The sequence below is a fragment of the Panthera tigris genome, chromosome B1 (assembly GCF_018350195.1).
Source record: "Panthera tigris isolate Pti1 chromosome B1, P.tigris_Pti1_mat1.1, whole genome shotgun sequence".
In the NCBI taxonomy this organism is placed as follows: Eukaryota; Metazoa; Chordata; class Mammalia; order Carnivora; family Felidae; genus Panthera; species Panthera tigris.
Window position 1 is genome coordinate 53,670,067 of NC_056663.1, and position 25,608 is coordinate 53,695,674.

Here is a 25,608-nt window from a genome sequence, read left to right on the forward strand (position 1 = left end):
TGCCATAGCATCCAGGTAAAATTCAGGTATCCATCTTTTTTAAAGATCCTCATATGATTCCAATGTGCATAGGATCCATTGGCTTATGGATTGTAGACGTCAGTTTTGAATAATTTTGTGGGGTTTTTTTCCTCTACTTTCTTCCAGCAGGACATATGGCTATCAGAAATTGAGTAGAAAAACAAAAATGAGAATTGTGCACCAGAAATCAAGAAAATGTGAACTGAAACCACAAATGATTTTAAACTATTCCGACTAATGAAACATTGTTTTGTTTTATTATTATTATTATTATTATTAATATTGGTACAAAGAGACTCCTTTTTATCTTTACAAAGGATCAAGAATCAGAATGGCTTTGGAATTTTTAACAGCAATGCAAGAAAATAAAAATAAAAGAGAAATGTCTTTGAAATTCAGAAAAAAAATTTTTTTGAACCTAAAGTTTTCTACCAAATTTAGATGTTAAAAGGACATTTAGGGGTGCCTGGGTGGCTCAGTCAGTTGAACTTCCAACTTCAGCTCAGGTCATGATCTTGTGGTGCGTGGGTTCAAGCCCTGAGTTGGGCTCTGTGCTGACAGCTCAGAACCTGAAGCCTGCTTCAGATTCTGTGTCTCCCTCTCTCTCTCTGCTCCTCCCCCACTCATGCTCTGTCTCTGTCTCTCTCAAAGATAAATAAACATTAAAAAATAGTAAATAAATAAATTAAAAGGACATTAAAAGAATTGTGAACAAGTGAATTCTCAAAAGCTTCACATCCTTATGCATCATTTCTCAAAAAATTCCTAAAGGATTTATTCTACTAAAATTAAGAAATAAGCCAAGTAAAAAGGAAAGTCAGGGACCATGAAAGGCAATCTGACAGAAGAGAGATGGAAGTAAACCCCAGTATAATGATTATGGGAAGTCATAAGATGGCTGCTATGCTCCAGAGCAAAAAGAAAAAAAAAAATCTAATTTTGGAATATATCCAAAGGAAGATAAAGCTAATAAAATATCTGATGAGTCTGACACTGAAACATAATTCAGACATTTCAGAACTTCTGGGTAGGTTAATGATACATATGGAAGAAACTATGTGAAATACATAAAGAGTTTATCAACCTCAAGAAAGTGTTTACTGGGAAAGAAAAGTAATCATAATTTATTGCATGGCTTGGTTGGAAATAATATTTACCTTGTCATAATGTAAAAAGTGAATACTAATCTAACAACAATGGCAGTGTAACCATATCTGTGTACTAGGAGGATAAAAAAAGAGGTTTATGTTAATGGAGGTGGTGATAATGGCTTGAAAGAAAGCTAAATAAATCCTCCTCTGCTGTGGGTATCAGAACATATGCTTAAAATGGGAGCATCTAAAAGTAGCAAAATAAGTTCATTATTTAGAGAAAATTAGGTAAATCCCCAAAGAATCTATTATATAAGTTGGAGTGATTACCTCTAGCGAAGGGGACATAGAGGTATAGGGCAAAGGGCAGGCATCTTAGCTAAGGCTTATATATTAGTTTTTGTGTGTGGCATTATCTGACTAATAGGTAGAATTTAACTCCGAGTTATTTTAACCCTTACCACACAATATTTCAGTGTTGCTGATTTATATATCTATCAGCCTAATAATAAAGTCTGTAGCTAGATAATGGAATCCTTGGGATGTAATGTTATGTGAAGGTCATGGTACAACTTGATATGATGGGAAAAAATGACTCCTAGAATCAGACTAGTGGTTCCAATTTTAACTATGCTATTCATTAGCACCTTATGTATCGTCTCTGAACTTTAATTCCTTTTTTGATAAGTGGTGTAATATTACCCATTTGCAGTGTTATATGGATTAAGTGGTATCTATGAATCAGCACAACACATCTTTAGTACATGAAGTACTAAACAATTTATGAGATCTTATTCCTTCTGCCCTGCTAGATGATAATCTCGTTGTGTTTTCTGCAATTTGGTGTACACAATTTGTAAATATTTAGTAAATTAATGAATAAGTGGATCTCATAAAAACAAAAATTATTGGTTTTTATGATGAATGCTAAATGCACTTACAGGGGACTTCTGGAAAGGCAGAATGGTGTTTTCTGTAAATTCACTCCTCCAAAAAAAAAAGCAATAAAAGTACTGAAAAAACTGTCAAAGTTAACCTTCGGGAGCTCTGAAAAGCTTGTAACACACTGAGGAATGTGTATTCAAGTAAAACTAATAGGTTTCTCTAAAAACAGGGCATGTAAATATGGCTCCCCTCCTGAGCTCCTGGTAGCCTTGAAAACCAGCAGCCTCTCAACCATAGAAGCTTACAATCCAGAGCCTAGCAGGTATCAAAGTCCATCCCTAGAGCTATGTTATTTTTATCTGGCCTGCTCCCTAGAAAAGTACCACTCAGATGGTTTATCATTATTTGGCTTTGACTGGGAACTCCCTCAGTGGGAAAATCCTATCCCTGGGCATTTATTAAAAAGGATCACAAAAGTGATCACAAAAGGGGCACCTGGGTGGCTCAGTCCTTTAAGCTGATGATTCTTGATTTTGGCTGAAGTAGTGATCTCAGGGTCCTGATCTCAGGGTCCTGATCTCAGGGTCCTTAGAGCTGAATTCTCTCTCTGCCCCTCCCCTGCCCCTGCCCTTGTTCCCTCCCTGTTCCCTCCCCTGCATGCTCTCTTGCACATGCGCTCTCAAAAGAAAGAAAGAAAAAGAAAGAAAGGAAAGGAAAGAAAGGAAAAGAAAGAAAGGAAAAGAAAGAAAGGAAAAGAAAGAAAGAAAAAGAAAGAAAGGAAAAGAAAGAAAGAAAGAAAGAAAAGAAAATGATCATAAGAAACTGTTTTAACACCGCAGCTGCCTAACACTGTGTGATACAGAATCCTCAGTGGCTGCACACTGTGGGGAAATACAGACTATTAGTCCAGGAAAGTCACTAAACAACAAACAACAATAATAAACACCAGTAACAACAACTGGGCTTTGCAAATGGGAGGTCTGGTTTCCAGGGTTGCCACATTGCATGATTTAATGTATCCAATTTTTAACAACAACAAAAATATGTAGCATGAAAAGAAACAGAAAAATAGGGCCGGTACATGGTAGGAAAAAATCAATAGGAACAGCCTAAAGGAGCTCCAATGTTGGACTTACCAAATCAGACATTTACAAAGCCATCAGAGATATCAAGACCAAATGAGATTGAAGACTTATATAATGGCCAGCCTCAGTGTTCAAAGGAGACTATGAATTTGCGATTTTCAATTCAGATTATTTCACAGAGTGATTGCCTTCAATTTTATGCATCTGTGTGTACACAGATATAAAATATATATGTTCCTTTTTTTAAAAAAAAAAACTGATAATGAAAAGCATGGAATTATTTAAAAATATTTTAGATAAGTATCTAAATAGTCTTTATGTTTTAATCTCTTTCAGGCCCTCCTGTTAATGTCACATGCAACATATTCATAAACAGCTTTGGCTCTATCGCTGAGACGACAATGGTAGGCATGTTTACTTTGTAACAAGTTTCACACTGGAGTATTTTGTAATTACATTAATGGCGCATTTTCTGCTAGTGTTATGTAATTTAAAGCCAAAACTGATGTAATGATATTTAAAAACATAAAATTAATGGTATAACTAAACTGTAATCAACTACAGGCAATAACGTTTCATTTAGAGATGGTATAGTAGAGAAAACGTAAATAAAAACAAGCATGTTTTTTCCCATTTTGGTAATTAAATATTAAATCTCAAATTAAAACTAAAATTTTACCATATAAACCATTTCTTTTCAATACTCTTTATAAACCAGACATAAACATAGAAGTATATAATTTCATGTTCAATTATTCTGTGTACTTAGAATGTGTTTATAATATTATTTTGAGTCTTTATTTGGTTACTTTTCCAAATGAATATAGTATTTGCTCAAACATTATAAACGTTTTGTGAATTGTGGTATCTGCCTTAATTTATTGAAACACTTTGAACAGAGACTTCTGTTGAGAGCTATGTAGTTGAGAACATTTTATATAATGAAGTTATTAAAGCCAAAACAATTATCATTACAGACCAAATTTATTCTGATTTAAATGTTATAACTTTCTCTAACGATCATGTTGTATCTCTACCTTACCCTGTTGTATCTCTACCTTACCCTGAAGCTTTTATTGTGCATTTTAGCAAAACTAAAATGCAGAGACAGACTTATGAGCCACTCATATCTGAAAATTGTCTAGCAGGCAATTTTTTTTTTCTAATTGAAACTATGTATGGTGGTTTTTAAATTACCTAGAATTATAATCCATTCCTAAATTTAGCAAGTATAATTTGCATTAATTTTCAAAGTTGATGTTAGCTAAAATAGGATGTAAAATACTTAAAAATTTATTAGCTTCCAAAACCATTATTAAGTAAGTAGAGAACTATGTTCATTTTACGTATCTCAGAATGACTTGATAGCAAATTCTCTAAGAATAAATAATCTAATATGCGAATTATTACGGGTGGATATACAGGTGTGTGTGTGTGTGTGTGTGTGTGTGTGTGTGTGTGCGCATAGAGGATCTATCTCAACAGGAAGAGACTTTACTTAGGCATCTTTTTTTCCCCTCATGTATGCAATATTTAGTCATTTAGTGGCATCTCTGTGGTTTTATCAAACTCAATATAATATAATTACAATAAAAGCATCAGTGAAGAAGAACTTAACTCACTTATTTGGGCATTATATAGAATTATCTTCACTACCGTATACAAATTCACATGAATGTATGTGTGTGGAAACACAGAGAAAATGAGTATAATTTGCTTGCATAAGCACAGTGTGGTTCTGGTGCAATTCTGACTCTAAAATGACTATGATCCTGTTTTAAGCTTTGACATATTATGGGTTTTCATTGAATATTTTGTCCTGATTTATATCCTGCATTTGTACTACTGGAGAGAAAAATTTTCCTCTACCCTTCAAGAATCTTTTGACTGGTTTAGGAATTAAGTCAACATGAGACAATTAACAGGAGAAAATCAAATATAATAACATACATATGAAGAATTCGCATGAACATAAGGGATTTCAAAGATAGTCAGGCAAAATGAGGTATATATGTCATCCTAAACTAAGGAGAAGGTGGTAGGAGTCTGGGACTTCAAAGGAAGGACAGCAATTCACAGGAAGGTGAAAAAGAGTAAATGTTTGGTAAACAAGTGTTTGCTGGGCCACTCAGAAACAATGGGACATTGAGAGGACTTTAATCCAATAGGCGTTGCTAGGGCTCCTACCTATCTACCAGACCTAGTTCATATTATAACTATAGTTATCTATGGTGCTAGCTCCCTTCCTGGAACAGGTCCTCTGTCTAAATCCTTTTAGGCAGTTGGCAAAAAGAAAAACTTCCTGAGTCCTCTGGGGTTTTTTTAAACTTTTTTTTTTTTTTTTTTTTTTAATTTACTTGGGGGTGGGGAAGAGGGGCAGAGTGAGGAAGAGAGATAATCCCAAGCAGACACCATACTGTCAGCACAGAACCTGATGCAGGGGTTGATCCCACGAAGTGTGAGACCATGACCTGAGCTGAGATCAAGAGCTGGGTGCTTAACCGACTGAATCACCCAGGCTCTCCGTTGAGTCTTCTGTTTCTTAAAAATAATCAACCTAAAATAATCCATGTGCCGAAGAGACACATTTTGGGGGGAAAATTTTTTTCCTCTACAGTACATTCTTAGTCCAAATCATATTTAAAGATGAAGGAATCTCTACTGGCTTTTTTCTGCTTAGACTTTCCAAATTGTATTTCTAGCCCTGGCAACCTTTCCTTTTAATCGCTGCTATACATACTGTACAATCTCGAAAGCCTAAAAATATGTTTATACTTTCTCTTCTGCAAGATTGCTTCCACAAAATACTTTCAGCAGCAATAGTTGGAAAGACTTACAGCCTTACTTGTCTTTGTGGGATGGAGGAAGAGACTTGGAAAAAAGAAGACATGGCCAGATTTCCTTCTCATTAAACCTGAAAGATTGTCAGGTTCCTGAAGGCCTTTGCTTTTTATAGCATAATTCATCAGCCCGCCATAAATGGTTATAGCACACAATCTACAGGGTGACGACACCAGCTAAATTTCTCATCTTTAATAATTTTAGACTTCCTTTATAAAATAATATTACATAAAAACTTGCAGAATATTATACATACACTCCCACAGTGACTCTTACTCAGTTTTATTTCCCTTCTGTAACATAGAAATCCTTTCAATTCCCACATATTCCATCATAATGTATTTTTTAAAAATAATTTAATGTTTATTTTTGAGAGAGAAACAGAGAGACAAAGCGTGAGCAGGAGAGGGGTAGTGAGAGAAGGAGACACGGAATCTGAAGCAGGCTCCAAGCCCACAAACCATGAGATCATGACCTGAGCCGAAGTTGGATGCTCAACCAACTGAGCCACCCAGGCGCCCCATCGTAATGTATTTTTTGAAATCGTTTTTAGCATCTATCCCTTTCCTCATCTGGGTCACAAGTAGCATCAATAAGCATTAATCAAACATCTCAGAGATTAATTATTATAAAATTTACTGTGTCCTCTTTGATATCTCTCTTTTTAGTCTTCTAAACTTTTAAACAGGTGATACTATTTCTATTCATGTAATCAGATTCAATATTTGTAAAATTTTGAATGGCATCAGATAGAAGAGCGGCAACATGGTGTCCATATACATAAGAATGAATAAAATTAAAACTTACTATATTTAATATCTTACGATTCATAAAATATTTTCTTACCACTTAATTAAGTTGATGTATTTTATTCATATTTTCTACATCATAGCTCTGCAAGTAAACTTGGTCCCATTATTTTATTTGCTGTGATGTTGTTTAAATTAATTTATTTTTATGGAAGCATTTATGTATTTTTAAAATATTTACATTCCTTATACTGATGTAGTTTACTTTTGGTTTTACAATACAAATAGCCTAAGTCAACTAAGAAGATGTATTAAAATTGAGAAGATTGAATTTCAAATGACCTGCAATCATTAATAAATATCTTTGCATCTGAGATCTCATATCTAAAATAAAGCTAAATAATTCTCCCAATCTGTATATCTCTGCTTAACAAAGACATTAACTGTCTTCAATGTCTATTTACAGTCAAGATATATTAAGCTCCCTCTGCTGGTGTAGTTTCTCACAATTGTATCTCTCCACATTTAAAATTCACCCTTAGTCCCATTTGAGGTAATTATTTGATTCTTGAGAAAATAGCTCTAGTAGATATTCTACATATTTACCAATTTTTTGAAAATGAAGTTAATTTAAAATTTTAACATATTTTGCATCTTCTTCTTGTACCAAATCTGTTTTTTTTCAAATATTTATGCGAATTTTTCCAAGAGCATAAGCTCAAAATTTATTTTTACCCATGAAACTCCTCCTTTCCCAGTATAGATTTGTCTAATTAACTTAATGTAGTTCCAACTATTCTCACTTGAGTACAATTTTATTATTCTTGGCATATAGTCATCAACTTTTTTTCTGTAGATATTGTGGAAATTTGAAACTCCCTTACCTCTCTCACATTTGGGTCATGTGTCATATATTATGAGATTCTCTAAGGGTGTGTTCAGCCTCCATTCGTCCAAGTTCACATTTTTCTTAAGCAGGCAATGATTGAACAACTATTGGAAACCACAGTTCTTAAAAACATTAAATTAAAGAGAAAGTTGGTTTACCATCATTAGAGTCATTCTTTTTCCCCTTTTGTAACATGGCTTGGTAAGGGAGGTACGTCTGTCCTGCCTTCTAAACTTGGGGTGACAAAAGTTGCTCACGATTGTTTTCATTGCTTCTCTGAGGGGAGGCTTAAGATCTCCACATTGATTTGAATCCTAAGTAAAACATAAACTCTTGCAAACCTGTGATGAGTTCTGGATAAGGCTTATATGCCAGGCTGAAAGCATTTGTAAGTTGGGCTTTAAAAAAAAATCATAGATGAATGTAGTAATTTGGGTGTGTATATATAGCAGTGTCTCAAACTGAATATATTGGCTTAACCTATCTTCAGAAAAACAGATGGCTCTCCATCTTGTTACACATATGTTCTCAGAGAGTTAGAAAACTGCTCGGCTATGTGCCTTAAGTCAATATTTACTCATTGAACCATTACTTTTCACTAGTGCTGATAGAATAAATTATTTTTACAAAATAAAAACAAAAAAGTTAGCTATTTTGGTATAAAAGTTTTTCAGGTGTTTGTATACAAAGACATATGGCGGCGTTGGGTGAGAGTATCTGAGGGTCTGCCGTGATCTCACCGAATTGCCAAATAGCACATTTTCTCAATTTTTCACAGAAATGATGGCTTTATATAATCATACATTTGTACACGCTACGTTGAATCATCAATTAGAATTTCCAAAGAAGTCTAAGCCAGGATGGCATAAAAAAAATTATAGTAGCCATTTATAGATTCTTTTTATTTTATTTTAGTTTATTCTAGTTTAGTTTAGCTTAGTTTAGTTTAGTGTAGTTTTTTAAAAGTAGGCTCCATTCCCCGTGTGACACACCTGAGCTGAGATCAAGAGTCATACACTTCACTGACTAGTCACCCAGGGGCCCCTCCATTTACAGATTCTTTTTTTTTTTTTCCATTTACAGATTCTTAATGGAAAATCCTACATGTCCTTTTTTTCTAAGTGTATTTTTTATCAAATAAAGTTTTTTATCAAACAAAGTTATTACCTATACAAATTTTTGCATAGGTGATATAAATAACACTCATTTTCCTATCATCTTAAGAAATTAAACATTAAAAAGAAACTGAAGCTGACCATGTACTCTTTCCCCAAACACTGCTTCCCTGCCTTTCCAAAAGAGGCTTTGCTTCTGAATTTAATATGAAGACATAAAATTCCATTCTACATTATGAAAATGTGAACAAAATGGCCATACTATAGTATCCACATAGAATTTGATTTTTTTGTTCAAATTCATGTTTTTTTAAGATAAGCCTTAGACTATTTCATTCATTTTTATTTCAAGAAGTATTCTATATTGCATTTATTCATTCTACATTTGCTGGATATTTTGGCTTTTAATGTTTTTACTACTACAAAAACTCTGCATTGAAAATTGTTGCACATTATCTTCTAAGAGGCATAGGCAAAATATTCCACAGGGTATATACCCAGGGGTGGAATTATTTGGCACAAGGTTAGATACTCAGAAGTGAAATTGCTTGGCTCAAATATTACTGTATTGCTCTCTAATGTGGCCATTCTGTCTTAAAGACCTACAATTAATTTTATGAGATTTTCTCATGTTTTATATCACTCACAGATAGTATTTACCTACTTTGGACATAATTGCCATTATTACGTACTGCCTTGATTAATAGTGTGGTTACGCATTTTACTGGAATGTCATTCATTCATTCATTCATTCATTTTTGCCATTCTGGTGTCCTTTGTGCAAAATGCCTCTTTATGTCTTCTACATTTATGGTCGTTTGTTTTTATAATGTATACACCAACATACACCACACACACACACACACAAACACACATATTAGTCTGAAGATGAATGCTCTGTTATGTGCATTTTAAATACCAATTCTGCTTTTGTTTAGTGTGTTCATGATGTTTTATGATGTATAAATTATTTTTATTTTAATTTGTAAAATTTAACATTGTTTTACTCACTGGTTTGTGCTTCTTTGTCTAAAGAAATCCTTCTCTCACCCAAGTTCATAAAGACATTTTCTTATATTTTCTCCTCCTGAAAGCATTTTGCTTTTCCTATTAAGGTTTTAGTGCACCTGGAATTTTGTGTAGTTGTTTATATGTGTACGATGTGCAGTAGGTATTTATTTTTATTTATTTCACAATTGAATAATTACTTCTAATAGTTCGCAATTGTACCTCTGTCATATCTATCCCTAGATGGAATAAGTCTGTTTCAAAATTTGTAATTTTGTGCCAATGCTGAATTTATCTATGCCTGCATCAATATTATAGTCTTATTTATTATAACTTTAAATTGGGCTTGACATTTAATAGGACAACTTCTCAAACATACTTTATTCTTTTTCAAAGTATTCTTAACTCTTCTTAGAAGTTTGCTTTTTCATGTAAATTTTAGAATCACCTTGTCAAGTTCCACAAATTAAACTGGAATCTATGAATGAATGTTGAGAAAGTTGTCATCTTAAAATACTGAATCTTTCCATATATGAATATAACGTATCTCTCTTTTACTTAAATATTATCTAATATTATTTAACAAAGATAGAACTTCTCATAAATTTTTTACATATCTTATAATTTTAATAATTACTCCTTATTTTTATTTTACTTTGCAACACTTTAGCTGTGTTTTCTAATTCTTTATTGCTGGTACATAAGAATATGATTGTTGTTTACATTGGTTTAATATGCTTTCATTTTAGCCCTAAAATGTTACAGTTCCTTCATGCAATCATTTTATCTAGGAATAATATGTTGATTTGTTCCTTTTCATCTTTATGTGCTTGACATCTTTTACTTGTCTTGCTGTTTTAGCAAAAATAGTGTTGAGTGAAACTTATTTTATACCTGGTTTTAAAAGGGATATTTCTAATATTTGCAGAATAAATTTGATACTTGCTTGAGTTTGATATCCTTTACCAGAATTAGTTCCCTCTTTCTGTAGAACACAGAAATCATTAAAACAGAACAACCCCCAAAACAGTAAGTCTTCTAATCCGTGAACTAGGGTATCAGTTTATTTGTCTTCTTCAGTTATTCTTAGCTACATTTTTTAGAGCTTGTCCTATATTTTGTTTATTCTGAAGTATTGATGTATGGTAATAAATTTTACATTAAAATTCTTCAAATAGTTTTTTATTCTAGAGTAGTTTCATATCTATAAAAAAGTTACATAGTATGGAGTTCCCCCATACCTCCTTCCCAGTGTCCTCTGCTATTAACATCTGGCATTAATATGATACATTTGGCACAACTAACGGACAAGCATTTGATAAATTATTATTAACTGAAGTCTGTACATTTTTTAGTATTTTCTTATTACTTCTTTTTTTTTTTAATTTTAATGTTTATTTATTTTTGAGACAGAGAGAGACAGAGCATGAATGGGAGAGGGTCAGACAGAGAGGGAGACACAGAATCCGAAGCAGGCTCCAGGCTCTGAGCCGTCAGCACAGAACCCGGCTCGGAGCTCGAACTCACAGACCGTGAGATCATGACCTAAGCCGAAGTCGGACGCCCAACCGGCTGAGCCACCCAGGCGCCCCTCCTTATTACTTCTAATGTCTTTTTTCTGTCCCTAGACCTATCCAGGATACTATGTTAAGTTTAGGTGTCCTGTCTCCTCTCCTTATACTTTCCGTATATTTTATGGTCTTAACAGTTTTGAGTGCTGGTCAGGTACTTTGTAGAATGTCTCTCAGCTGACATTTTTCTTATGACTAGGCTGGAACCATGAGGTTTGGAAGGAAAACCACAGAGGTAAAGTGCCATTCTCCTCACTTTATATCAAGGGTGTGTGCTGTCACTTTGTATACTATGTATTCTCATTAGCAGTGACTTGTCAGACTTCGCCACTGTAAAGTTAACTCCTTTTTTCACCTTCTCCATACAATATTCTTTGGAAAGCAGCACACAGACCATACTTAAGGATAAGGAAGAATTACTTTCCATTCCCTTGAGGGAATCATATTATTTGCCATTCTTCTATATAAGACATTTATCTAGATTTATTTATACTAGTATGAATTCATGGATATTTGTTTTATACTTTGGGTTATAATTCAAGAGTACATTAGCTACGTTTTTGTTCAAGTCATTACAGTTTTGGTCATTCAGTTGACTTCTGTATCCTTTTCACATATTTCCATCATTTTGTTTTTTATGTGCACTTTCTTGCATCCTGCTACTACAAGATGTTCCAGACTCATCTTGTATCTTCCCTGCTACAACCCTAGAGTCAACAATTTCTCCATGGATCCCTGGCTATTTTTATTGGAGAATGGTATTAGAAACCCAGATCTGGTTACTAGGTACGATTATTGCTACAGAAGTGTCATTATTTCTAGGCCCTCTAAGCAGACAGAGCTTGGAAATGTGTGTATGTATGTGTGTGCAAATGTTATAATTTAGACTGTATTTTCCAGTTGTTTCTATAAATATACAAACAGACAATTATATCTTAGAATGTTGATGAATATCCTAAGAACTTGATAACTTAGGTAGTTTTGGTACTACTTTGCTACTTTCTTTGTATTGTCTATGAATATGCCCATGCAAATGGTTAAGACATTTGTACACCTTTCTGTTCTTTATGCTTTAAATCTCTCTTCCTCTTCTTCCCTCTCTCCTTCTCCTCCTCTTTCCCTCCTTTTCCCTCCTACATTATTGCACTGGTTCACAAGTCCTGTACAATGATAAATAAAATGGATGGAGAATGACCACCTTTGTCTTTTCTCTGATATCAGTGAGAAATCATGCAATATTTTGCAATTAAAAATGGTTTTAACTGCAGATTTCTCCTAAACGTTCTTTATCAGACTGAAGAGTTTTCCTTCCATTACTTATACACTGAGTTGTTTTTTTTTAATCATGAGTAGGCATTCAATTTCATTCAGTGCTATCAGCATTCATTCAAATGATTGACTTTTCTCCTTCATTCTGTTAGTAATATGGCTTATATTAAAATCAATCAAATATATATTGATTTTCAAGTAGAAAATCATCTTTGCAGCTCTGGGATAACTCCCCTATGACCATAATTGATTAGTCTTTTTATATATTGCAGGTTTAATTTATGATATTTGGTTTAGGATTTTTGCTGCTGTGTTCATTTTGGATATTGAACTGTAATTATCTTTTCTTATATTGTCAAGAGCCGTGTGTGGTATCAGTTTTATGCTAGTTTCAAAAAATTAGGAAATATTCATTCTTCCCCTACTCTGTAAAATAGTTTGTGTAACACTGTCATTTCTTCCATAAGTATTTGGTAAAATTTACTAGTAATGCCATCCATGTTAGTCATTTTGCTTGGGGGAAAGATTACATTTACAGATTCTACTCTTGAACAGATAGAGGACTATTCCCTTTTTCTACATTTTGCAAAAGTTGTTTTTAAGAAATTTGTCCATTTCCTTAAGAATTTCAAATTATTGACATAAACTTATTTATAATACAGTATCATTTCATCTGAGGTATCTTTTTAATGTCTTCACTTTCATTACTTTTAATAATAATTTTTTTTTAGCTCCCTTTTTCTGAATTAGCTTACATCTGGATTTACTTTTGTCTGCTAGGAATTTTTGCTGCTTTCTGATCATTACTATGGTTAATGTTAATCTTTTAAAGATAATAATAGTCAATTTTTATCACTCCATTTGTTCTTTCTGTAAAATCTATTACACTATTCTGTACCTCATTCTCTCCATCAGAGTTTCTATCTCTTTATATTTCTGTGCTGCACATTCCTTATATTTAAGAATTGTCACTGGTAAATAAATTATTGGAAATCCATAAAAATCCCAAATAAGCTGTAATTTCATACCAATCCACTTTATATTTCTTCATAGCAAGTAACTCAATGACTTACATAAGGCAATTCATTCACACACTACGATGATGATGTTTTTCTTACAGCACTTTATTTGGCTTTTAGGATAGCATTTAACTCTATGTACTGATTTGACAAATAGACTTCATTGACATCCTATTATTTTATTCAGTTTAGTTTTTTTTTTTTTAATTTTTTAATGTTTATTCATTTTTGAGAGACAAAGAGATACGGAGTGTGAGTGCACAAGGTGCAGAAAGAAAGAGAGACACAGAATTCGAAGCAGGCTCCAGGCTCTAAGCTGTCAGTCAGCACAGAGCCCAACGTGGGGCTGGAACCCATGATCACTGAGATCATGACCGGAGCCAAAGTCTGATGCTTAACTGACTGAGGCACGCAGGCGCCCCTTATTCAATTTAGTTTTAAGTACTCTTTATCTTTTTAATATTTCATTTAAATCCATAGACATTTACTTAGAATTTTTTTTAAATTAATGTTTATTTATTTTTGAAGGAGAGAGACATAGAACATCAGTGGGGGAGGGGCAAAGAGAAAAGGAGACACAGAATCCGATGCAGGTTCCAGGCTCTGAGCTGTCAGCACAGAGCCTGACACGGGGCTTGAACCCATGAACCGTGAGATCATGACCTGAACCAAAGTTGGATGCTTAACCGACTGGGCCACCCAGGTGCCCCTAGAATTTTTTGATTATGGGCTCCACAGAGCAGCAATCCACTCTGCAATATTCATTATTATATCATTAACCACTAGAATAATTCTTAGCACAAAGTAGTTCTTAATTATATATTATTGAATATCTGTATACATGTATTCTGGCCAACAAAGAGTCTTTTTTCCAAAAAGAAAACTTCACTACTGTATCCTTGTAAGAGTGTATAACGGCTTATTACTTGTATTGCTTCCCAATATGGTCTAATTTTGCATTTCTGAGTCCTGGTCACTGTTTTAATTTTTTTTAGTGTTTTATTTTTTGAGAGAGTACAAGTGGGAGAGGGACACAGAGAGTGGGACAGAGGCTCTGAAGAGGGCTCTTTGCTCACAGCAGTGAGCCTGATGTGGGGCTTGAAGTTACAAACCATGAGATCATGACCTGAGCCAAAGTCGGACACTCAACCGACTGAGCCACCCAGGTACCCCCTGGTCAGTATTTTAAATTGGTGCTACAGTCTCTTAAATATGAGCTAAGTAATTGTACAATCAAATTACTGTTTGCGAACATTGCTCAAATGAACATGGCTTTTTTATTAAAAAATTTCCTTGTAATTTTATCTTTCCTCAAAAAGTATTTGCTTTTTCAGCTGTATTGCTACAGATAAGTTCATTAAAACATTAAACTTTTGTTGGGGCGCCTGGGTGGCTCAGTCGGTTGAGCGTCCGACTTCGGCTCAGGTCATGATCTCACGGTCTGTGAGTTCGAGCCCCGCGTCGGGCTCTGTGCTGACGGCTCAGAGCCTGGAGCCTGCTTCGGATTCTGTATCTCCCTCTCTCTCTTCCCCTCCCCTGCTCATGCTCTGTCTCTCTCTGTCTCAAAAATAAAAAAAAAAATAAAAAAACATTAAAATTTTGTACGTAGACTTCTCTATGATAAGAAATTAGAACTCTTATTTTATAGTGCTTATGACAATCAAAGAATAATGCTTAAAAGTCTAAACTATTAAGATGTGATTGTTTCCGGTATCAACTAAGTTTAACCATAACTTTTTTATGACAATTGGAAGGAAATGTGTGTAATTTGAAGGAAAGTCTATTTTTTTTCTATCTTTTTATGAACTTTTCCAAAAATGAGTCATTGGTCCTTAGTATCTATTGTCAATGGCTTAAGTTCTTGTAAAGTTTCACTTTATGAGTCTCATGTAGTATTCAATGACTATTCCTGTATAATTCATATTTCTAGATTTAATAATGTTAATGTAGCATATGACTAGATGGACCCTATTTCATTTCCTTTTAGAAAAGCCTGAACACATCCTGCTATCCATTTAACATTAAGCTTATGTCTGTTAACATCTTATCCTCACCATCTTATTTTTCTTACTTTGAGTAATGGGTAAAGCCTAACCAAATATAGCAATGGCATTGGTCTGAAAGATTTTTAATTTCAAGCATGAGTAACCAGTGAGTGGCAGCATGAATGTGTTCTGAATATCATTATAAGCATGAATCAGAAATAGGGTATATTTATGGGAAAGGTCGCAGAAAGATAAGTATGCATGAAGGTTACACATCCTGGCAAACCCATCAGAAATACAAATAAATCTCTGCCTGGTGTAGTCATCCACAAGACCGTCCTTATGTTCATGTATCTCAAAAAGAGACTGTCTATCCTATTCTCACAGGTAAAGTTTCTTATCAAGAATATCACAAAGAATACAATTGCTTAATTGTGCTGTGATGTTATTAAAACAAACATGATCTTTAAAAGCATATTTCCAGTGCTCCAGGAGAAAAGTGCCAAAGAGAAACTCATAACAGAAAGAAAGCTTTAAGTGGAGAAGGGAGTTGTCAAGCACATAGTTCTGCAATTTCTCTATTGGACCACATATTTTTGTAGAATTCCTGTTGTGCTGGCTAAGCAGGCTGAAAACTTAATTGTGTTTTGTTGATGCATTTGAAATATTTGGATTAAGACAAAATGAGGAAGATTATAGGGGTACATGTAGTGTCACTTAACTCTCTTCTCTGCCTACTAAAGCTAATTTATAATGGAAAGTTACTATTATCTGCATGTGGTCCTCTCCAGAGGAAGATGTTGTATAGAATTCACTGCTACCAGATCAATTAAGCACTTGTTGGCCACCTAACATGGCATAGAAATGATCTGAATCTCATGAACAATTCATAGCAGTGGTATTCATCTTCAAGGTATTTGTTATCATGCAACCTTTTTCTAAGAGAATTTGATTTTTCTAAAAGAATGCACTCCAAAATGTCATTTCAACTTCTATAAAGATAAAATGGGCAGCAAGAGAGGGAATTGTGTTCTCTAAGATGATTGGCACTAGTCATAATTTGTTACTTAGTCATGAATTTAGCATGTCAATTAATGTTAAGTACTTGGCAATCAATTTAAATTGCAAATACCTCTTCAGCTGTGATTTTGAATCTCTGACAGATGAATGAGTTAAAGTTAGCACTGACACTCTCTAGACCAGTTAGACGACACGTTTCCATTGCTGTGATGAAACTAGCAGCCTATCTACAAACAAGACAACTATGCTTCATATGGACTCAAACGAGCTAGATAACAGGACCTGAGGCTGGGCCACAAGTACCCTGTCAAATAGTAACAGATGCAGGCAAATAGTTAAGCAGTTCATGTTCAGGGAGTTGGTTGGAAAGTTCCTACCTAACTAACCCTACTTAACAACGATGTGCACGTGTGTGTGTGTGTGTGTGTGTGTGTGTGTGTGTGTGTGTGTGAAATGAGTTTTAGTACTTCAGGATTTGGTTTTAAAAATATAAGGAAAAGAATTTTGTTCTCAATCTCATCAAGAAGGCTCAATAACAAACTATTTGTTCTATGAGAGAGCATGAAGATACATATATTTATTATGAGCACATATGTATTACTATGATATACACCATCTTTTAAAAATTCTCCTTAGTAGTTTCTTGGAATGTTGCCAACACCCTACAGAGACTAGCTAAAGCATAAGACGAATAATCCTTTCATAAAGTTATGTTAAGAGGTTTAATTAACACAAATGAGCTTATAACATATATCAACATTGAGTAGATAAACTGTATATATTCACAGATGAGTCCTGGGCAAACTTCATCTGTGATACCCATTTAATTTATCTGTAGATGATATTGAAGTCTTATTTTTCCTCTTAGGGGAAATTTGGGAGTGCTTTCTTCTCCATTAAGTCTTCCAGCTCTACTGGGACTCTTCTTCCTACAGATTTTTAGAATTACCGAAGAATTCCTCTCTGCTTTTCCCTATCTGAACTCTTATCTCCCTCTTGGAGGGAGCCAAGATGGCAGAACAGCATGAACTCTCATCTCCCTCTCTCCCACTTGGACTTGCCTCCATCCCTTAGACAATGATTAGGCAGTGATGTTTCACTTACAGACTTCCAGGAAGTCTCTGGCCTGGTGCATGAGTCTCCCCCAGAGGTAGTTAGAGAACAGCTGATCCCTCTCTGAGCTAATGGGATGAAATTTAACCCCCTTCTTTGGTGGAAGTCATTTTGTTTCATTTAGGTTGTTCTTGCACTGATTTTCTCTTTTCTAAAACCATTGTTTATCCATATCAGGTCTCCCTGTAGTTTCTGCTCACTCAGTCTTTTGATGATCATTTAATTTTTAACGTACCCTGTATTATATGCATGTTAAGTACACATACTAAGAAATAGTCAGTAAAATGGTTAAAAATTCTAAGTATATTTTACTATCATATTTTAACTTGCTGTAAAGATAATTGCCATTCCTCACCCATGTGCTATAAAATTAAATATGATTAATCAAAATTTGACAGCAGATCCAAAAAGAAACGAATAAGCTCAGCTTCATTGTTTCCTTAGTTTGCTGGAAGATAATGTTCCTCCACCATTTTTTTTCCTATTATGCCTCCCTAATGAACATTTTTAGACATTGTTTTCCCTAATTACCCTCTCTATGAAATTTTAGCACTTCAGATATCCCATGTATCTGTTTATATACTCTGTGTATATCTCTGACTTACATGTAAAAGGAGTAATATTTTTTTCATTTTCCAAGAACCAATTTTTGCTCCCTTGAGAAGGATATTGTCATTGTTAAGAATGTGTACTCCAAAGTGTACTTATATTTATAGGTGTACTCATGAGTTCACTTGCCCAAAGCTAATATTTTTCTCTTCATTGCTTGGTAGCATATGGAACAGCAGGAGAAAGTGGGACAAAAACACTGTGAATTCTGAGGGGGGAGAAATACATTTTTATGCCCCTGGCTATTTGCAAAACTAGTAATGCACATGGACTGGAGGCCAAAGCATATTCTCTGGCTCATTAATGTGTTAACTTCTTCTGTTTTAGATGTTATTTTTCAAACTTTATATGTGTGCCTGCACACACACACCACACACACACACACACACACACACACACACGCCCCTACACTAATTGTATTTACATTCAGATTTGCTTCATATTTATTTTCTGTGTCTGATACACAGGCCATATTTGTTTTCTTTTCTTTTTTTTAAATTAAAAAAATTTAATGTTTATTTATTTTTGAGAGAGAGAGAGAGAGAGAGAGAGAGAGAATGAATGGAGGAGGGCAGAGAGAGACACACAGAATCCGAAGTAGGCTCCAGGCTCTGAGCTGTCAGCACAGAGCCCAGTGTGGGGCTCAAACTCACAAACTGTGAGATCTGGACCTGAGCCAAAGCCAGATGCTTAGTTAACTGAACCATGCAGTCACTCCTCCTTTTCTATTTCTGTGATGATATTTATGTTTTGCTTTTACTCGTAACCACTGTTGTATCCTATATTTCACTATTTAATAAAATTGATCTCAAAATACTTCCCATGTAGTTCATTCCTCAAGCCTGTTCCAGTGGCAACAGATCTTTGTGAGGTACACATAGTACATATGACATTACTGTCATGGCTAAGATAGAAGAAAGTTTTATAAAGGTATAATTTACTCAAAAATAGAAGTAACTGTGACTTAGATCTCTCAAGGGAAAGTTCTTCATGAGATATATTTAAGAATTGTCTGAAAACTTCCCCGAGAACTTGAAGATCAACCCCTCTATGAGTTAAGCTTCCAACAGAGAGGTGCCCAGAACCCAGATACCAGGCCTCTACCCTGCTTTTCCTCCCACTCCCATTAACTAGGATGTGTCTTGGGGTAATCTTTTCAAAAGCGTGTTGCTGACTGTGGATGCCATGTTTCACATTCCATGTATTTTCATGCATAGCCCTTGAAGTAAATTGTCTGGGGCATGCTTTCCTCACCTATGCCCTTCTCCCATTTTCTCTCTCCCTCCTTAATTTGTCCACTGTCCCCTTTGGAATCTCTGTTTCTTAGTTGACAAACTTACCTACCCCGATGCACCCCCCATACATACCCTTTATGATGAAGAGTATCTCCATTGTCTTAGTATCACAGAAGGACTCTCTCCACTACCTCTGCAATGCTTGTAAAGGTCTCCCATAATCCATGGACTTCAGGTCAGGAAGTCTTCTCCACTTCTTCATTCCACTTCCAGATACTTCTTCAGTCCTGCTTTGAAGCTACTATGTTTGAGTCTCCACATTTCTCCCCTGCTTTGATTCATCATATGCCAGTGTTGTGGTTACTCTACTCATCCATCTAAGACTTGAGCAGCTGATCCAGAGTCTTCTCCATCTGCCTTAATTTGACATGGTAGAACATCCAGCACCATCATCCCCCCAACCTCCTCACCTTTAATAAATATCTTTTTCACTTAAATTCAATCATCCACCTCCATGGATCTTGGGATCTCATGGGACTTGGTCAAAACATGAAATCTCCTCCAAAGGCTGAACAAATTCAAACATCTCAAACTTTGACATTAATTTCAAATCTCTTTCTCTCTTTGGTCTTTCAGCACTGAATTGCATAAAAATAAAACACACTCTAGTTATTTTATATGGAAATGGATACAGTCCAAAGAATAAAATACAAAAATGTGAGAAGGGTGGGTAGAGGCAACTCTAGGTTGATTGTTATCCAAAACTAGCAGTTTCATTGTTACTTGATGAATGGGTCAAAAAAAAAAAAAAAAAAAGAAAGAAAAAGAAAAAAAGGCATCGTACTCAAATATGGTGTATGTTGCTGCCATAATTCAAAGACGTCCAGGCAGCATTGTTCCTCTTTCTTGGTGGGAGGGAAGCAACTTGCCCTGCATGTTTAAAGAGATATCAGGACATGTTGTAATTCCTTGATATCCTGAAACTTTGTTGAGTTTCTTGGGGTTATCTCCTCTTCTCTGGCTCTTATAATGCTATCTGTTATTTTCTACTCACCTATTCTAGCAGCATGGTATCTTCAATATTGTAGACCAGTGAGATGTCTTGTGATGCTGGACTATCAGTGTTCTCATGATCTTAATTATGGCAACTAGGCTGCAGAGTTGGATCTATTCCATCTTTGCAAAACAGCAAAGATATTTCTATGAGATAAAAGTTAATGCTTCTGATGTTCTCTGCTTAAGAATTTAGAAGAAATGTATTTAACACATCAGTCATAAACCAAGTGCCAATGACCCTATTGGTTTGCTCCAACAAAGAGATTATACATATGGAAACAACAGCTATAACCGAAGTAATTAGCTGAATAAAGGACATCCATAGGCATTTCCAAAGATTCGAGTGTCTTCTACACAGGCCAAAAAGGAAAGTCAAATAAAGATGTTAAAGGGATCATACCTCACCATCATACAAGTCTTTGAAGGAGTCATTAATATCTTTGGCACCCCCAGGAATCCAATACTGCTCTTCGCTAATTATGTTGGCAAGAAAAGGGCTTTAAAGAATTCCATGTTGGTATTCCTGCCTTCATAATTCCTACTGCGTAGGCAAAAGGGATTATATAAGAATTCTGTAGTTGATGACTTTACATATATCCAGCCATTCACTTAGGAAATGAGAAAATACCACAAAATGTCTTCATAGAACTATTGGAACAAATGTGAGATAAATTCTCATCCAAATTTCATTATTATCTGGCTCGCTCATAACCTGCTACTCTGACCAGTTGACAATAGTAGTATTTTGTATGTCTGGGAACTGGAATTAACTCAGAATGTGGTTCAGTGTTCTCAGAAACATTGTTCTCCATAGTTTGTGTTCCTCAGCATATGGTCAAAATTAACTGCTGTGGGTCCCTGTAGGAAGAATCATGACATGTGTTTGTGATGTCCTTCTCTAAAGGAGCTTGAATCTGTGAACTCACTCATGTTTTCTAATTAAGTGAAGTTTTGTGTCTGTCTTGGTAACTCAAGTAAAACCTATTGGTCAGCACTAGGGTTCCTTTGATTGTTCAGAACGAGTAGAATCTTCCTTATTGAACCACCTATATATTTGAAGCCTATGAATCAACCATCTACAATCTGATTCACATGTTCTAAATACCCACTCCAGTTCTGCTCCAGTTATGTAATCATGTCTACTTTGCCTCTGGGGTTAAGTAAGTAATGCTAAATGATATCTGTCACTCTGACAACTAGCATTTACTATTGCAATCTGGAAGCACATTTCAGTGGCAATGTGTCCAGCTTAAGAGGAAAGCCATAACAGTGCTGTTTTAAAATGTTGTTCCTTCACTCAACAATGTATGTTTCAAAGCACTGATAAATGGGCCCCCCTCAGAGTACATAGCTATGGGGAATGAATGAATTAGCTACGTATTTAAAATTGTTTCTATGCCCTTACTTCACAAGTCTTTGGATATCTTCTATAGTTGACTAACAAATGTATAGTATATCAACTTTATCAGCACAGGTCACTGCTGTTTTCAGCTTACCGTTAACCAAATGGGCAAACAATTGGAACCACTCCGAGCTCTCTAACATACTGAATTCAGGATCTCTGTAGATATACCAGTATCAATAAATTTAATCATTTCTAAAATTTTATTTCAACACTCCATTTTCTGGTACTCTCAGAATCTATTACCCCACGTAAGTGCTTATGCTCATATAAATTAGAAACACCTGGCAATTCCTTGGGGTGTAAAACTTCTCTTCCTGGGATTGACTGTACTTGACTCCCTGGCTGCTTTCAGGGATCTAATACTTGGTACAGGTGTGGGGCAATGATAGTTGCTAGAGGTGGATACAACGAGAATAGGCATGCCCCTCATCACCCTGCGGAGGAAGAGCTGCTTCCGCAAACACAGGCAGTGGAGTTTTGTTGCTCGAAATACTTGGAGGTTTCCAAACCCTCCCAATTTTAACCATTCTAACAGTTTAAATTTCACTCTTTCCAATCAAGGTCCTAACATTCATCTATGTCACCCTGCAACAGAGTGACTAGAATATGGTCTCTGGCTTAGTAAACTACAGATTCATCCTTTGCATCTCATTTTCAGCCATACAATCTCTACCCATAAAGGTATAGGAGATGAGAGACTCTTTGAGGAAAATCGTGAAAAAAATCCGTGGCTCTCCAGCCGGCCGTAACCTAAGAATTTAAATTTCTGAACTGGATATATATATTTTTTTCTCTAAACTCCCAATTAGAAGCAAACAGCCCACTTCTCATTTCTGTATCCTTCATGCCTATGGCATTATATTTTGCTATGGCCTTTAGCGCTTGGTCTGCTACCAAGTGTATGAAAATCATACATTTCACTTTGGATGGTCATGAGTAAAATTTTCAGTTAATTTTACCACTGCTTTCCACGCGCTACTAGCGTCCCCTCCTTATAGGAACTGAAATATGCATGGCCTTCAAATGCAAATAGGCCAACTGAACAGTGCTTCCCATTGTGGCAACTCACCCCTGGTGACAAATACTAGTCCAGTTGGTGTTCAGTGGCTGTACCAGAAACCACCTCATTAAAAAATTTAAAAAAAAGACTTAACACTGGGAATTAGATGTGCATAAAATTACTGGAAAGCTAAAGAAGAAGAATTATAGTACAGATTTGCCTTGTCAGCAAAGCTGTCCCCTGCTTGATTCAGGAACAGGGGGAAACAGGAGCTTCCAGGATAAAACACTGCTGAAATGTAGGAATCTAGAAACTGTCACAGCAACTGGGCCACCATGAAGTATTGGATATGCACTATTTACTGAATATTCTATATTTATTCCTCCAACAAGCGTAAAACTAGGGACAGGAAATGGGAACTTCTGACTCTGCTGCAGAAAAACTCAATGCTACCGTAACTCCAGGAACTTAGAATGAGCAAGATTGTGGCAATGTCGCGAAGTGCATCTGAATGGTGAAATGTAAGCCACATCAAGATGGCTAGCTTCAAGTGAAATAAGGCAGACACAGAAAGACAAATACTGTATGATCTTACTTGTGTGCAGAATCTAAAAAGATAACGTTGAATTCATTAAAGCAGGGAGTAGAATGGTGGTTAACGGGGGTAAGCATTGGCAAGAATTCAGAAGATATTGGTCAAAGGGCACAAAGTTGCAGTTATATAGGATGAATCAGTCTAGAGATCTCTTGTACAGCATGGTGACTATAGTTAATAATTTTGTATTGAACAGTGGATATATGCTAAGAGAGTAGATTTTAGGTGGTCTCATCACACATGCAAAAAAGTGACTCTGAGGAGATATGTTATTTGGCTCAACTGTATTAATCATTTTTCTAGGTATATATATATATATATATATATATATATATATTGCCTCATCATGTTGTATACCTTAAATACATACAATTTATCTTTTCTCTTCAAAGAACAAACCACATTGAGAAAAACCAGAATATTTGATGACTAATAATATAACATATCATAGCAGGGGCCGTGGTATATATAGGTTGATTACAATTATTATGTAAAATAGAAATTCTGAGTGTCACCCGTATGGACCTAAATTCTTCAAATTTAAATCTTCATTCTTTCTGTGAGTTCGCCTGTCATTCTAAGGTGCTGTCAATTTTAAGAAACACCATTGTTTTAACAACAATTTTTTGACTGAAAATTATAGAAACACTGACTGACATGTAAACATCTATTTTATGTAACATCTAAATTTCAGATATGATGAAGTTTTTTTTTTTAATGCCCTAGGCATCTATGAGAATAATTTTGCATGGCTCTCTGACTTCTAGAACTGTGATAATGTTTCACCTCACCAGAAACAAATAAATAGTTGAAATCAGCCAAGATTTGGGTTGGGAGATCCAAAATATAATGCAAACAGTAACAATTAAACTTCACTGTGACTTTACTGTGAATAAACCTGGCAGATGCCACATTAATGAAATAATCAAGCCTGACATCACCAATAACGAGACATGTCAACATCAAATGCCACTGTTATGTCGCAATGAGAAGGGAAGAGTATTCTTTCTGTGATAGTCTTGTTAAAAACGAGTAGTACCAATCTAGTTGTGAGAAAACATCAGACAAACTCAAACTGAGGGGCATTCTGTAAAATACCTGTCTTCAAAGGCATCAAGGACACGAAAGACAAAAAAGGCTGAGGGATTGTCACAGATTGGCAGAGAAAGGACAGCTAAATGTGATGTGACATTTTGGATTGGATCCTAGGCCAGAAAAAATGAGAAAAGGACATTAGAGGGAAATGTCACTGAATTCGCAGTCTGTAGACAGGTTCTATCAATGTTAATTTTCCGGTTTCAAAAACTATGCTATTGTTATGTAAGGTGTGACATTAGGGGGAGGTGGGTGAAAGTTTACAGAAACAATCTGTGCTATTTGTGCAAATTTTTTCTGTAAATCTAAAATTAGAAAGAAATACTTCTAGGTGCACAGCATATATGGAGCTTCATACAATCAAACAGATTGCTTCAATAATTCAATAAATCAAAACAGATTGTTTGATTGTAACAGTTTCACAGTTGTGAAATAGGAAGGCAAGACAAAACGAAAGAGCCAGCAGCATGGGCCTTCAATAATCTGGCACCTCTCTTCTGCGGCATCATCCCTTCCCCTCAACTCTGCTCCTTAGGATACAAACTGGGTTTCACAAGGATCAGGGGATCTTGAGAAAAAGGATGACGTATTCATAGAAATTCTCTTCTAGTAATTTTTGTCCTTCTGGGAAAAGTGATAAAATGCCAGAAGACAGGCTCTAAGAGCTGTCATTTGTCTGCTGCGATCATAGAGACTTTACAATTGCAAATGACTTAACACTGCACATCTGAATTTCTGTCTACCTTCCTTCTACTCTCAAGCAGAAAGGAAAAAGCAAATATTTCAAACAAAAGAGGGAGATTATTTTACCTTCTTGAATTTCTGTATGAGTTTAGCAGTATCTTGCCCTATAAAAGCCTAGTGGCTATTAGATTCAGAATGCAATATATTTTTGTAATCCTCTTTCTTTTCTGAGGCTTCTCTATCTCATTACTCACAAGGGCTAAATTAT

At 35.2% G+C, this 25,608-nt stretch overlaps 1 protein-coding gene across 2 annotated transcripts in view; it reads left to right on the forward strand.

Annotated features, from left to right (window-relative positions):
* The window catches only part of GLRA3 (glycine receptor alpha 3), a 192,592-nt gene that overhangs the window by 62,177 nt on the left and 104,807 nt on the right, over positions 1 to 25,608 (forward strand). For both annotated transcript variants that reach the window (XM_007097140.3, XM_015544207.2), the window contains exon 3: positions 3,419 to 3,486. In XM_007097140.3, the coding sequence (XP_007097202.2) occupies positions 3,419 to 3,486 (68 nt within the window). The remainder of the gene's footprint in view (positions 1 to 3,418; positions 3,487 to 25,608) is intronic.